Here is a 13374-nt window from a genome sequence, read left to right as displayed (position 1 = left end):
AGATGACATGATTCTATACCTAGCAGACACAAAAGGGTCTACAAATAAACTATTAGAGCTAATAAATGAATTCAGCAAAGTGGCAGGATATAAAATCAACACACATAAATCAAAGGCATTCCTGTATATCAGCAACAAAACCTCTGAAATGGAAATGAGGACAACCACTCCACTCACAATATCCTCAAAAATAATAGAATACTTGGGAATCAACCTAACAAAAGAGGTAAAAGACTTATACAATGAAAACTACAAAACCCTAAAGAGAGAAATTGAAGAAGATCTTAGAAGATGGAAAAATATACCCTGTTCATGGATAGGCAGAACTAACATCATCAAAATGGAGATATTACCAAAAGTTCTCTATAGGTTTAATGCAGTGCCAATCAAAATCCCAATGGCATTTCTTGTAGAAATAGAGAAAGCAATCATGAAATTCATATGGAAAAATAAAAGACCCAGAATAGCAAAAACAATGCTAAGCAGGAAGTGTGAATCAGGTGGTATAACGATACCAGACTTCAAACTATACTACAGAGCAATAGTAACAAAAACAGCATGGTATTGGTACCAAAACAGGCGGGTAGACCAATGGTACAGAATAGAGGACACAGAAACCAACCCACAAAACTACAACTTTCTTATATTTGATAAAGGGGCTAAAAGCATGCAATGGAGGAAGGATAGCATCTTCAACAAATGGTGCTGGGAAAACTGGAAATCCATATGCAACAAAATGAAACTGAATACCTTTCTCTTGCCATGCACAAAGGTTAACTCAAAATGGATCAAGGAGCTTGATATCAAACCAGAGACAAGGCATCTGATAGAAGAAAAAGTTGGCTACGACATACATACTGTGGGTTCGGGCTCCAAATTCCTCAATAGGACACCCATAGCACAAGAATTAATATCTAGAATCAACAAATGGGACTTGCTCAAACTAAAAAGTTTTTTCTCTGCAAAAGAAACAATAAGAGAGGTAAATAGGGAGCCTACATCATGGGAACAAATCTTTACTCCTCACACTTCAGATAGAGCCCTAATATCCAGAGTATATAAAGAACTCAAAAAATTAGACAATAAGATAACAAATAACCCAATCAACAAATGGGCCAAGGACCTAAACAGACACTTCTCAGAGGAGGACATACAATCAATCAACAAGTACATGAAAAAATGCTCACCATCGCTAGCAGTCAGAGAAATGCAAATCAAAACCACCCTAAGATATCATCTCACTCCAGTAAGATTGGCAGCCATTATGAAGTCAAACAACAAGTGCTGGCGAGGATGTGGGGAAAAGGGTACACTTGTACATTGTTGGTGGGACTGCAAATTGGTGCAACCAATTTGGAAAGCAGTATGGAGATTTCTTGGAAAGCTGGGAATGGAACCACCGTTTGATCCAGCTATTCCCCTTCTGGGTCTATTCCTTAAAGACCTAAAAACAGCATGCTACAGGGACACTGCTACATCGATGTTCATAGCAGTACAATTCACAATAGCAAGACTGTGGAAGCAACCTAGATGCCCTTCAATAGATGAATGGATAAAAAAAATGTGGCATTTATACACAATGGAGTATTACTCTGCATTAAAAAATGACAAAATCATAGAATTTGGAGGGAAATGGATGGCATTATAGCAGATTATGCTAACTGAAGCTAGCCAATCCCTAAAAAACAAATGCCAAATGTCTTCTTTGATATAAGGAGAATAACTAAGAACAGAGTAGGGAAGAAGAGCATGAGAAGATGACTAACATTAAACAGGGATGAGAGGTGGGAGGGAAACCGAGAGAGAAGGGAAATTGCATGGAAAGGAAGGAGACCCTCAGGGTTATACAAAATTACATACAAGAGGAAGTGAGGGGAAAAGGAAAAATAATACAAGGGGGAGAAATGAATTACAGTAGAGGGGGTAGAGAGAGAAGAGGGGAGGGGATAGGAGGGGAGGGGGGATAGTAGAGGATAGGAAAGGCAGCAGAATACAACAGACATGCGTATGTCAATATGTAAATCAGTGGAAGTGTAACTGATGTGACTCAGCAATCTGTATACGGGGTAAAAATGGGAGTTCATAACCCACTTGAATCAAAGTGTGAAATATGATATATCAAGAACTATGTAATGTTTTGAACAACCAATAAAAAAATAATAAAAATAAAAATAAAAATAAAGCCTTCATTCCTGCTTCCTAATACCAAACACGCTCCCCTTAGAGATGAAAGAGTTAATAAAGAGTTAAGTGATCAAATGCAATGACAATTATGGAAGCCTTCCTTCTGTAATAAAGAGAAGGCTAGGAGAGAAGTCCTGAAGGGGCCTGAGGTCCTTATAGAATGCTTACATTGTTGCAGTTACTTGTCCCCAGGGCAGGGCCAATCAAATGTAGTGACTGAAGATTTTGACATATTTGCAGAGTTCTGTTAGATTCAGAAGTACATTGCACAGGGCTGGGATTGTGGCTCAGTGGCAGAGCACTTGCCTAGCATGTTGAGGTGCTGGGTTCGATTCTCAGCACCACATATCAATAAATAAAATAAAGGCTCATTGACAACTAAAAAAAATTAAAAAAAAAAAAGAAAAAGTACATTGCCCAGAAAAAGACAATCGTTTCTACTCATCAACTTTTTGTTTGAAAATCTTTTTCTGAAGCAAATTCTCATGACTATATAGTACCCACTAGTTTAGAATATTTGATGAATCTGATATTGGTCAAAATTTGGTTATATTTTTAAGTGGATGTATTTTCTTAACAAATTAAACACTGGTTGATGGCCAACCACTAAAACCATTGTTTTCAAAAATATTACAAACACTTTAATATTTAAAATGTTATTTATTTATAAACATGTTATTGGCCTCTCCCTCTCCATTTACTAGCATGGGAGCTACAAGGATGTGTGTGTGTGTGTGTGTGTGTGTGTGTGTGTGTGTGTGTGTAGAAATAATAAAATATCCTATAACTCAGATTGTTTAAAAACGTTTTCCAAAATCTGGAGATACATTTCAATTTTTTATTTTTTTAATATTATTTTAGTTACTAGTAGACTTTTATTTTACTTATTTATATGTGGTGCTGAGAAGCAAACCCAGTGCCTTACACATGCTAGGCAAGCGCTCTGCCACTGAGCCACAACCCCAGTCACTCAATTTTTTATTGATCTATAATCTTTAAAATTTATAAATAAAGCTTCAATTCTATATTAACAAAGCACTAATACATTTTAGATACAGCACTCACACAAAAGTAATATTCAGATAATAATAGGAATCAATGGAAGATTGCTTAATCTCCCCACTATTTGTTCTGCCCCTTCCATTGTGGTAGAATTTTCATTTGACACATTACTGTAAAGACCTTCCTTCTTTGTCACCTGTCTAGGTTTATGAGACCACATGACTAAGCTCTCATTACTGCAATGTGTGTAAACATCTTATACTGCCTGGGTATCTGCTCTCCTACTCTGTCTTTCTTTACCTGATGGCTGGGAAATAAGAGCAACTGAAGGGATCACCTTAGACTAGAAACCCAAGCTGAGAGGATCTCAGGGACTCCCAGCTAACCATACTCTGCTCACCTCTAGACTGCAATGTGGGAGAAAAGTGTGTACTGATCTTGTCTGTGTCACATCAACTCAGCCCGTACCCCACTAGTACAATATGATACATTTAACTAACTCAACAAATGAATGATATTTGCAGAGTTATGTTTATATGTCAGTTTGTGGTTTATATGGATTGTATCATCATTCCAACAACTCCATAACATTACCTTGGCCAAATTATAAAGCTAACAATTGACAGAACCAATTGATGGACATATGTGCTCCAAATGATTACATAATGGAATAATAATTCAATAAGAGATATTTTAAAACTTTAATGTATTAGGGTCAGCAATACTTCTTAAGCCTCCTCACTCTTGATTCCTAACAGAAGATAGGCAAGAAACCTACGTAAAATCCACATCTGTTAAGAGTATTGAATGCATTCAATAACATTAATCAACTTTCCCCAGACTGATATTTTATGACCCCATTAAGCAATTTTCATAAAACTACAAGGATGTATTATTTTAGCAATGTGGCTCATTACATTGGTTCTTGGCCTTCATGTAAAACTGGCTTTATCTGTGAAGCCAGTAAAATTAATTACGTTAATTGATTTGTGAAGAAACAAAATTTCTACAATATTAACTTTGGTCCAGGGACCTATTTAATTCCTCCCCTCCTTCAACTTCTGGTCCTCAGCATGCATTCAACACTTCTGATGTCTGTCGCTCAGTGTCAGTGTCTGTCATACATGAGAACCCAAGTTTGGTCTCCAGCACTTCAAAAATAATAAACAAAACCCCACAACAATGCCCCCAAACTTAGCTCAAAGTTCATTCTCAACAATGTTATCTTTCAAGCGGTTTTTGCCTCAAGTTTACATGGCTTAAAAAATGTATTCCTTTTGCCCAAATCATGGACCTTCTCTCTAGGAAAAGTTAGGAAGCAATGGGATCACTTATCCTGTAAGAGGATGCTCTCCATGTGCCCTAATACCTGAATTATTTTTCCTGTAGCGAATTCTGCTCAGTCTCCAATGCAGACACACACACACACACACACACACACACACACACACACAACAGAGAGAGAGAGGAAGAGAGAGAGAGCTTCCCTAACATGTCATTCTCTTACATATACTACATCTGCCACTATATTGAGGTACGTTCCTCATAAACAAAAAAATTATGGGGATTTTCATCTTTTCCATCTACTTTTTTATCCTAATTCAGACAAAGTCATTAATTCATACAATTTTACAGTCTTCTAAGCCATCTATACTTCCTAAGACCTAATGGAAACTTGGTGAAATTTTTTTACTTAATGTTTTATTGCAAAACACAGATTTGGCAATAGAAGATTCATATCATAACATGAAATAAAATAACGAGGTCAGCCAAGCAAGTGGTTTTTGAGGCTAGAGAGGCACTGAAAGGTTTCCAAGAGCTTATTTTTAATCTCAATCTGTCAATAAAAAGTATCATGTAACTTAAAACCAGAATCTGTCATTTGTCATTTTTTTTCTCCTTGTGGTTGAATGAAAGTCCTTAGTCAATTTAAACAGTATTTAAATGAAAATTAATAAATAATATTTGCTGGAAGATCCACAAATCCCATTGCTCAGTCTCACTTATATGCTGCACACTTTCTCAGTGTAACATATCTTCCCCAGGGAATCACTACAGATTCCTACTGTCAATTTACAATAGCTTTCAGGCATTTTTTCACCCCAAGCACTGGGGATTTTTGATGAGCTGTGTCAGTTCACTGAGAAAAGAAACTGTTTCTTTGTCTACTCTTGGTAGCCTGCACAGTGCCTGGAACACATTATGTGCTCAATGAGGATTGATTAGAATTAAATTTCATCACTGGTGTTCACAAGAAATACCCTTCATTTCCAAATGTAATCCTTATCTCACAGATACAGGCTTAGTACCCTTATGTAAAAGATTTGAGACCAGAAATTCTTCGGATTTGAAATCTCTTCTGAACCATTTGCTTACACACACACACACACACACACACACACACACACACACACACACACGAAATGTCTCGGGAATGAGACCCAAGTCTAAATATGCTCAACCTAATATTAGTTTTAATGAAAACTCTCTTGTAGAATACAATTATGGCATTTGCGATAAATGGATGGAGTTGAAGAATATCATGCTAAGCAAAGTAAGCCAACCCTCCCCCCCCCAAAAAAAAAAAACAGGGGTCAAATATTCTCTCTGATAAGTGGATGCTAACCCATAAAGGGGTGGGCAGGCATGGGGAGAATGGAGGAACTTTGGGCAAAGGGGAGGGAGGAAAGGGGTGGGGGTATGGGGGTAAGAAAGATAGTGAAATGAGATGAACATCATTACCTAGGTACATGTATGACTGCACATATGGTGGGACTCTACATCAAATACAACCAGAGAAATGAAAAGTTGTGCTCCATTTGTGTACAATGAATCAAAATTCATTCTGTTATCATGTATAACTAATTGGAACAAATAAAAAACTCTTCTGTTTTTAATTCTATAATTGTTTCATAAAGAGGTTCAGAAGAAATTTTAAAGTCTTATACTTAACTTATCAATATGTTTCCATTTCTCTCAGAGAGGAATATTCACATGCAAGGTGAATGTTCCTATCTAAAAACGTGAAATCCAAAATGCTCCAAAATTGGAAATTTTCTGATTACCCAACAATGCTACAAATATAAAATTCCACACTTGACTCCATGAGCTAGGTCACAGTCAAAACATATACCATTTCACTTAATCAACCCACCACATTTTAAAATATAAACAGGGTCCTTGTATCACTAAGAACACAAGGTGAGAGTACATGTAACAAAAAGTTATTACATGACTTACACTGAAATTGAATTTGTGAGACCCCATACAAATGACATTTAACTTTGATTAATCTTACAGAATATATATATATAAATGCTCTAACCCATGAAAAATAATCTAAGATTCTATAAAATATTTATATCACATATTCATGTCCTTTTCCAAAAAAAACTTTAAAGTAACTTTCACAACCAGTTTAGAAATCATAAGAAAAAAAAATCACCTTTTATTGTATCTCCATTTCTTGCACCAAAATCTTTATTAGCAATCTCAATTGATCATTCCAATCTCTGGACATGGTTATAAACACTTTTCATTTTTTTAAAATAAAATCTATCCTCAAAGAACAAAGATGAGTTTCCATTGAGGATATTCAAAAGAACCATTATAGAATTGGAAGTCATCACTATCTAAGAAATATATTCTGAGGAATGGAAACACTATGGTAACATGCACATGGCACCCAACTGTGAATATTGGTACATACACACATCAGGAACTCATCTAAGTGAGAGCTGGTGTAAACTGTAAAACTGGTATAAACTGTAAAGCGTGGTGAGTTTCATTAACTGTTAGGGGTGGCACTCTTGTTCATAATAACTAACAGTAGCAAGAGTTTCTCTCAGAATGTCACTTCTAGATCCACAGGAAAAACCATATTCTATCTATAACATAGATACACACTTTCTTAGAAAACAGAAGGACATTCAAATTAGCAAGTTCCTTTGATGGATTTTACTCACATCAACAAGCTGATTGACTCCACTTGCTGTTTTTGCCAGTGTGACAAGGTCTTCCTGCATCTTATCAACCCATGACTTGATACTGTAGAAATCAGAGAGAAAAATATTCTATCACATCTTTGGCAAATCAAGGTCACATGGTGATATTTTATATCTATGCTTCAGATAATTCAAAAATTGTCCTTAGATCTTTCTTCTCCCTCCTAGCTCCCACATGTCCACCCTCCCATTCTACCTTCCAATTTCAAAGCAGTCAACCTTTAGATACAAATGTTTAGGATGCTAAAACATCCACAAATCCAAAAGAGGAAAAATGACATGGATGTCTTCTATGATATGAAGGCAAACATTTGCTTATTTTTCTTAAAATGTAATAAATATATTACTAAGTAGAACATTCTAAATTACAAATGCTGTATTTTTGCATACAAGTCCGCTGAATATAATAATGAGAGTACAATAAATGCAGACTATTCGAAAAATGGAAGAATAATCCCACCAGAGATAATGGCTCTAATTCTTTTATTTAGTTGTTTCATTTATACCATATGATAAATACAGACATATGCTGACACAAATATTCTATAAACATATCCTTTTTAATGACTACTTAACTCCACATTCTATACTATACTTGACAATTCTTTTTTTTAAAAAAGTCATCAGTCATCTGTTTTTAACCACTACAAATCATACTGCAATATTTTAGTGGACAATTTTAAATGCACTTTATTTCTTTAGCTAGACACTTAGATATAAATTCTGGATCAAAGTTTAAATTTTAAAGCAATGGTCTTGATCATTAAAATTATGATCAAAAGATTTAAGTTCAAGTCCTTTCTTTAGATTAATGCAAAGAAAATCTTAAAGTATAAGCTATGGTTTCAGGGCATTTTAGGAAAACCTAAATACATCTTCTATCTCAGTTATTTCTGGCATTCAAAACAGTACCAAATACCACACAATTTTTCTGATTCATATCAATATAATTTTCAGTTTCCTCATCTGTTTCATTTATTCATCCTCACAGTCACAGTGGCCTGAAATCACACCTACCAGGGAAGTTGAGGCAGAAGGATCACAAGTTCAAGGCTATCTGGACACCTTAGTACAACTATGTCTCAAAAGCAATAAAAACACAAGGGCTGGAGATGTAGCTCAGCAGTAAAATAAATAAATAAATAAATAAATAAATAATCTATGATTTTTTTCTCTCCAGGCAATTATATGGAAACATAAGTAATCTGATAAAATGATGAGATGTTTACTTTGAATATGAGCTTTACTCTACATACGTATGATCTAAATCATGGAAACTTAGCTTTATATGTCTTTTCTTCCTTAGATAACACAGAAGAATTCCAGTAGTACATCATGGTCACCAATTTTTTTTCAGCTAAACGCACATGTAATATAATAAACAATAAATGTGAAATAAAAATATAACATGGAAAAGGGATTTAAGTGAGGTTTAAGAGAACATATAAAAGAATAATGAGCTGACAAACTAAAGAGGAAGAAGGGAAACTAGAAAGTTAGTCATAAAAATGGATGAAGTGCTAGAGAGTAAAACACAGAGGCATGATATATGTGTAAAACAAACAGTAAATAAAATAAATTAGCACTAGGAACACTTTAGCACAAACAAAAATAAAGGATAACATTTATTGAACCATGCTTTATGAATAGGATTGAAGAAAGGTAAATGAATATCAAGAAACAAAATCAAATAGAAATTTATAGGGCAATTAAAATGAATGGTGCACATAATGTCATCCGGATAGTATAGTTTGTGCTATTTATGAGCTGGTGCATACATCTGAACAACATTATAAGCAACAACCAATCAATATTCTTAGTATTGTTATTAGGGAATTACAATTATGCCCCAGTTTTACATCGAGAACAAAAAAAAATACAGTAGAGTATAGGAAGAGCAAAGAACATTGGTACTATTTTCTAATTCAGATCAGACTATCTTGTTGCTTTAAGCAGTTACTGAGTAAGTCATGGAACAGGGAAAAACTGAATCATCTCTTCTCAAATAAACTATCAACACTGACAAAAAGCAAGAAGTGCTATACATCCCTTTAGTTGAGAACCTGAGAGACGAATATATCTAATGACTAAATTCTGATTTTTGCCCAACTAATCTAAAATATGCACTCTCTCCTGACACCTGTGGGCACTGTTGCTATCAGTGTTCACTGAGGTGAACTTTTTTGCACTGCAAAGAACTTTAGGACATGTACAGTCTTCTCTGCCCCACTGACAAGCTGTCAAGAACACTTTATAGGAGCACAAATTATTGTACAGATATGAAGTGTTAGCTGATTTTCCTAAAATATTATATAAGCAGTCTACTTTCGCCCTTGAATTACAAGGTGATAAAGACCAGGAAATAAGGAAAGGTCACATTTACTTCAAAAGTGGAAAATTACAAAATAGATAATACTCATGTGCAAATATTTATTGATCTTTTTCTTACTTGGTAAATCATCAAGCACATATGTATAATCATTTTATTAAATTTATCCAGATGGAACTATAAAATTTGGGGGAAATAATGGGAGAAACAAAATTTTCACATAATAAGAAAGGAACATGGCACTCCACCAGGAAGAATTTATTGTTCACTCTTGACATTGTTCAGCTACCAGGAGGGAGTCACTTAATGCTTATTCATAGTGGTGTGGGGAGGCTGGTAGAAGAGGCTATAGGCAACAAAGAAATGCCCAGTATATGGCCCCCGCCTTTCTTATGTCAGCCTTTGCCTTGCTCTAAGATCCTACTTAATATAAGAGTTGATTAAAAAGAGAAAAGCATAATTTTTTTCATTAATTTTATAACTACATGGAGATATTCACAAGAGATTCAAGTACTAAAAAAAAAAAAATGACCAAAGCATGGAGTTTATATACTTTTGAGGCAAAGAATGATTAATTTGTGAAGGGATGATGGAACAAATAAATATGGAGAGTCAGGTAGTTAATTCTAGAAATGTTACTAAGAAACATATGGAAGGCATAGAAGCTAGCAGAAAATTAGAGTTACTTCAGGATTTGTTTATTCATATTCACTGTAGCCCTAATTTCCAGTCTCTGGTGGTCAGAGCTAGTTTTCATTCTTGGTATGTAAAGGGTATCCCTCTCAAAAGAACCTCCAGGGCTTGCTGCAGGTATGAAACACATGCTAAATGGCTCTTTCTGAAGTTCTAGCTCCTCAAGTGACCAGTCTGAAATGAAATCAATAAACCAACTGGGAATATTTTGGAATGGCATATCATTAATTCCTTCAAGGCTTTCTGGAGAAGTAGCTATTTAAAACGACAAAATTGAACAAAGTCAGAGTGTAGACAAAGATAATACAAAGCTTGGCTTATTTAACAACTTCAAGAAGTCCAAGCTTGGCAAATGATATGAAATTGAGGCAGGAATGGAAGGGCAAAATTCATCCAGAAAGATGGTCCAGACCGAGAATCTGAAATAACCTTTTGAAGCATTTAGATGGTATTCTCAAAATAATGGAGGGACAGTAGAAAATGAGAAGCCAGAAAGAAAGAAGGCAAGTAGAAATAAACAATCCAACAGAAATTCCTAAGTATGCATCACAAGATTTCTTGTACCCTTAGATAAAGAAAATAATTGGGGGGGCTGGAGTTGTGGCTCATAGGTAGAGTGCTAGCCTAGCACATGTGAGGCCCTGGGTTTGATCCTCAGCACCATATAAAAATAAAAAAATAAAATAAAATAAATGTATTGTGTCCATCTACAACTAAAAATAAATATTAAAAAAAGAAAATGATTGGGAAGAAGAATTGGGAAATGATTCAGGGAGTTCCTCAGTTAGATTATGATAGGGCATTTTAATATAGAAAGTATGGGGGAAGACCAATTTGGAGGGACATTGACAAGTTTTGCTTGCTGGATTGGGAATTGAACCCAGGACCCCACTCATGATTAACCAAGCATTCTGCCACTGACTGAGCTGCAGCCCCAACCCATGAATTTCTGTTTTTGGATTTAATTAAAGTTTTTTTTTTTTAAGAGAACTGAATAGACATGTAATAGACAGTTGAATATACAAAGGTTTACAGCTCTAGAAGAGAATTCTCCATAGAATTTAAGAATTTGGTGGTTACAACATATATAAAGAGCATGCAAAAATCAAAGTACAACTTCCAAAAGAGAGTAGATGGAGGAAGAAAAATAAACAGAAGTTAAAAATCTCAAAAATAACATTTAAGGAATAAGTAGAGGAATCTGAGTAGTGACCAGAGAGGAGAATCCATAAACCATGAGACCTCAGAAGCCAGAGGGGAAAAATATTTCCAAAGAGTGGAAGGGATTATAGTATCATAAATAAATCTACCTTTGCTGAGAAAATGGAACAAACAGTGTGGAAACTGGAAGGGAATGGAGAATGAGGACCTGAAGTTTCTTTTGGGTTTTAATGTGATAGATATGGGCATGTTTCTATGTAAAAGGAGAAAGACAAGAGGGGAGGGAGACATTAAAGATTCAAGAGAATATATAATTTATTGACAGTGGTGGGATTCAGGAAATGCAACCCCAAAATAGGGCACTTTGACATTTGACAAAACAGCTAAAGCAGAAAGCTCTCTTTGCCCTTCTCCCTGTGGACTCATGTGACAGGTGTCCTGCTCTAAATCCAAAGGGAAAAAACAGCACACAGGAAAACCGAGTATTATCAGAACCAACAGGCCTTGTAGATCATGTCCTTTTGTTCACCAATCGTACTTCCTCAATATTGTCCATAAAAATATGTACCTATCTCTTGATCTTTGGTTCTTCATTTTCTGAAGCCTCCCAAGTCATTTTAAAGTTTTATTAGATTCAATAAATTTATATGCTTTTCTCTTGCTAATATGAATTTTTAAACAGGGCTCTCAGCCCTGAACCTTGCAATATGTGAGGAAAGCAATCTTCTCTACAACACAGCAAGGTCTTTCAAAAGTCACTAGATTCATTACACTTTTCTTGCTCACTTACTGTATCCCAAACATGAGAGGATAAAAGTAATGGAGAAAGAATCAAAATCATGAGGAGAAAGAATCAAAACAAAGGAGAAATCTAACGTGTGGCTCTAAGCGAAGACAGTTCATCCATGGGTATTGGAAAGGAAGAGGGAAAGTTTTGAGATAAGTGGAAATAACTGCAACACCTAGTGCAAAAAGTTGAGACTATTCTAGTTTATTGGTCTCTATTTCCTTTGTAATAAAGAAGGAAGAGTCATCAGTTCAGAGATAGTAGGTAAGGAAGTAGAATAGAGAGGTGGACGTTTACAGAGTGGCTGGAGATGTTTAAGTATCTGTATTATACTGAAGGTCATAGGATTCCATTGGTACTAATCAGCGTAGCTGTGTGAATTTCTTACCAATACCAGGCTGTGGAGGGCAAGATCAGAGAAAAACAGCACTCAGATGAATGTGGGACAGACACCAGCAGGTGGGAAAGGAGGACACGGAAAAGTAAATTGAAGGTCATGACAATTTCTAGATCTCTACTGATTCTAAATAACAAAGACTACTAAAATATTCATTAAAAATATCATAATATATTCATAAACAATGCTTGTTTTCTAAACCCTTTTTTATGTAACCAAAAAATTATTTCACAGTATTTCCAAGAAAATATGAAAATACTGTATTGCCAAATTTCAAATCTTTGTCATCATTTTTTGAATTTTCAGTCTTATAAAAAGAATATAATGTAGCAACTTAAAGAAAGGGACCTGCATACACATATCTCATTTTAAGTCACTTACAATATGTATGTATTTCTTAAATAATAAGTTCCCAAAAGCATGGTGAAATAAAACAGATTGCTCTCAGAAAGTTTAATACTGTGATTCAAAAGCCCTTTAGATATAAATGCATATTACAATCTCTAGTCTGATCAAATTCATTGAGCCCATATTTTTTATATAAGAACAATAGAATTAGAATAATAGATAAGCTGTTTTCTTGAGAAAACACACTGGACTTTCACGCTCAAGGTGACAGAGCACACTTGACCCTTCTTGTTAAAAATGCATATTCCTTGGCTTCAAGGCTCAGGTGCTAACAGAAGCTTCAATGTTACAGACAAGACTTGAGCATGATAGGAAGTCAAAGACTAAGAAGAATGAATGGTATATGTGGGGAAAACTGTGAGAAGCTCTGGAGTCTGGGCATACAGAGAAGGGGTGCACATCCTATTTC

At 35.1% G+C, this 13374-nt stretch overlaps 1 protein-coding gene across 3 annotated transcripts in view; it reads right to left on the bottom strand.

Annotated features, from left to right (window-relative positions):
* Positions 1–13374, bottom strand: part of CACNA2D1 (calcium voltage-gated channel auxiliary subunit alpha2delta 1) — a 483532-nt gene that overhangs the window by 389174 nt on the left and 80984 nt on the right. For all 3 annotated transcript variants that reach the window (XM_081286479.1, XM_081286480.1, XM_081286478.1), the window contains exon 2: positions 7152–7233. In XM_081286479.1, the coding sequence (XP_081142605.1) occupies positions 7152–7233 (82 nt within the window). The remainder of the gene's footprint in view (positions 1–7151; positions 7234–13374) is intronic.

The sequence above is a fragment of the Spermophilus citellus genome, assembly GCF_964194105.1.
Source record: "Spermophilus citellus genome assembly, chromosome: 3".
NCBI lineage: Eukaryota > Metazoa > Chordata > Mammalia > Rodentia > Sciuridae > Spermophilus > Spermophilus citellus.
This window is presented reverse-complemented; position numbering and strand designations above follow the sequence as displayed.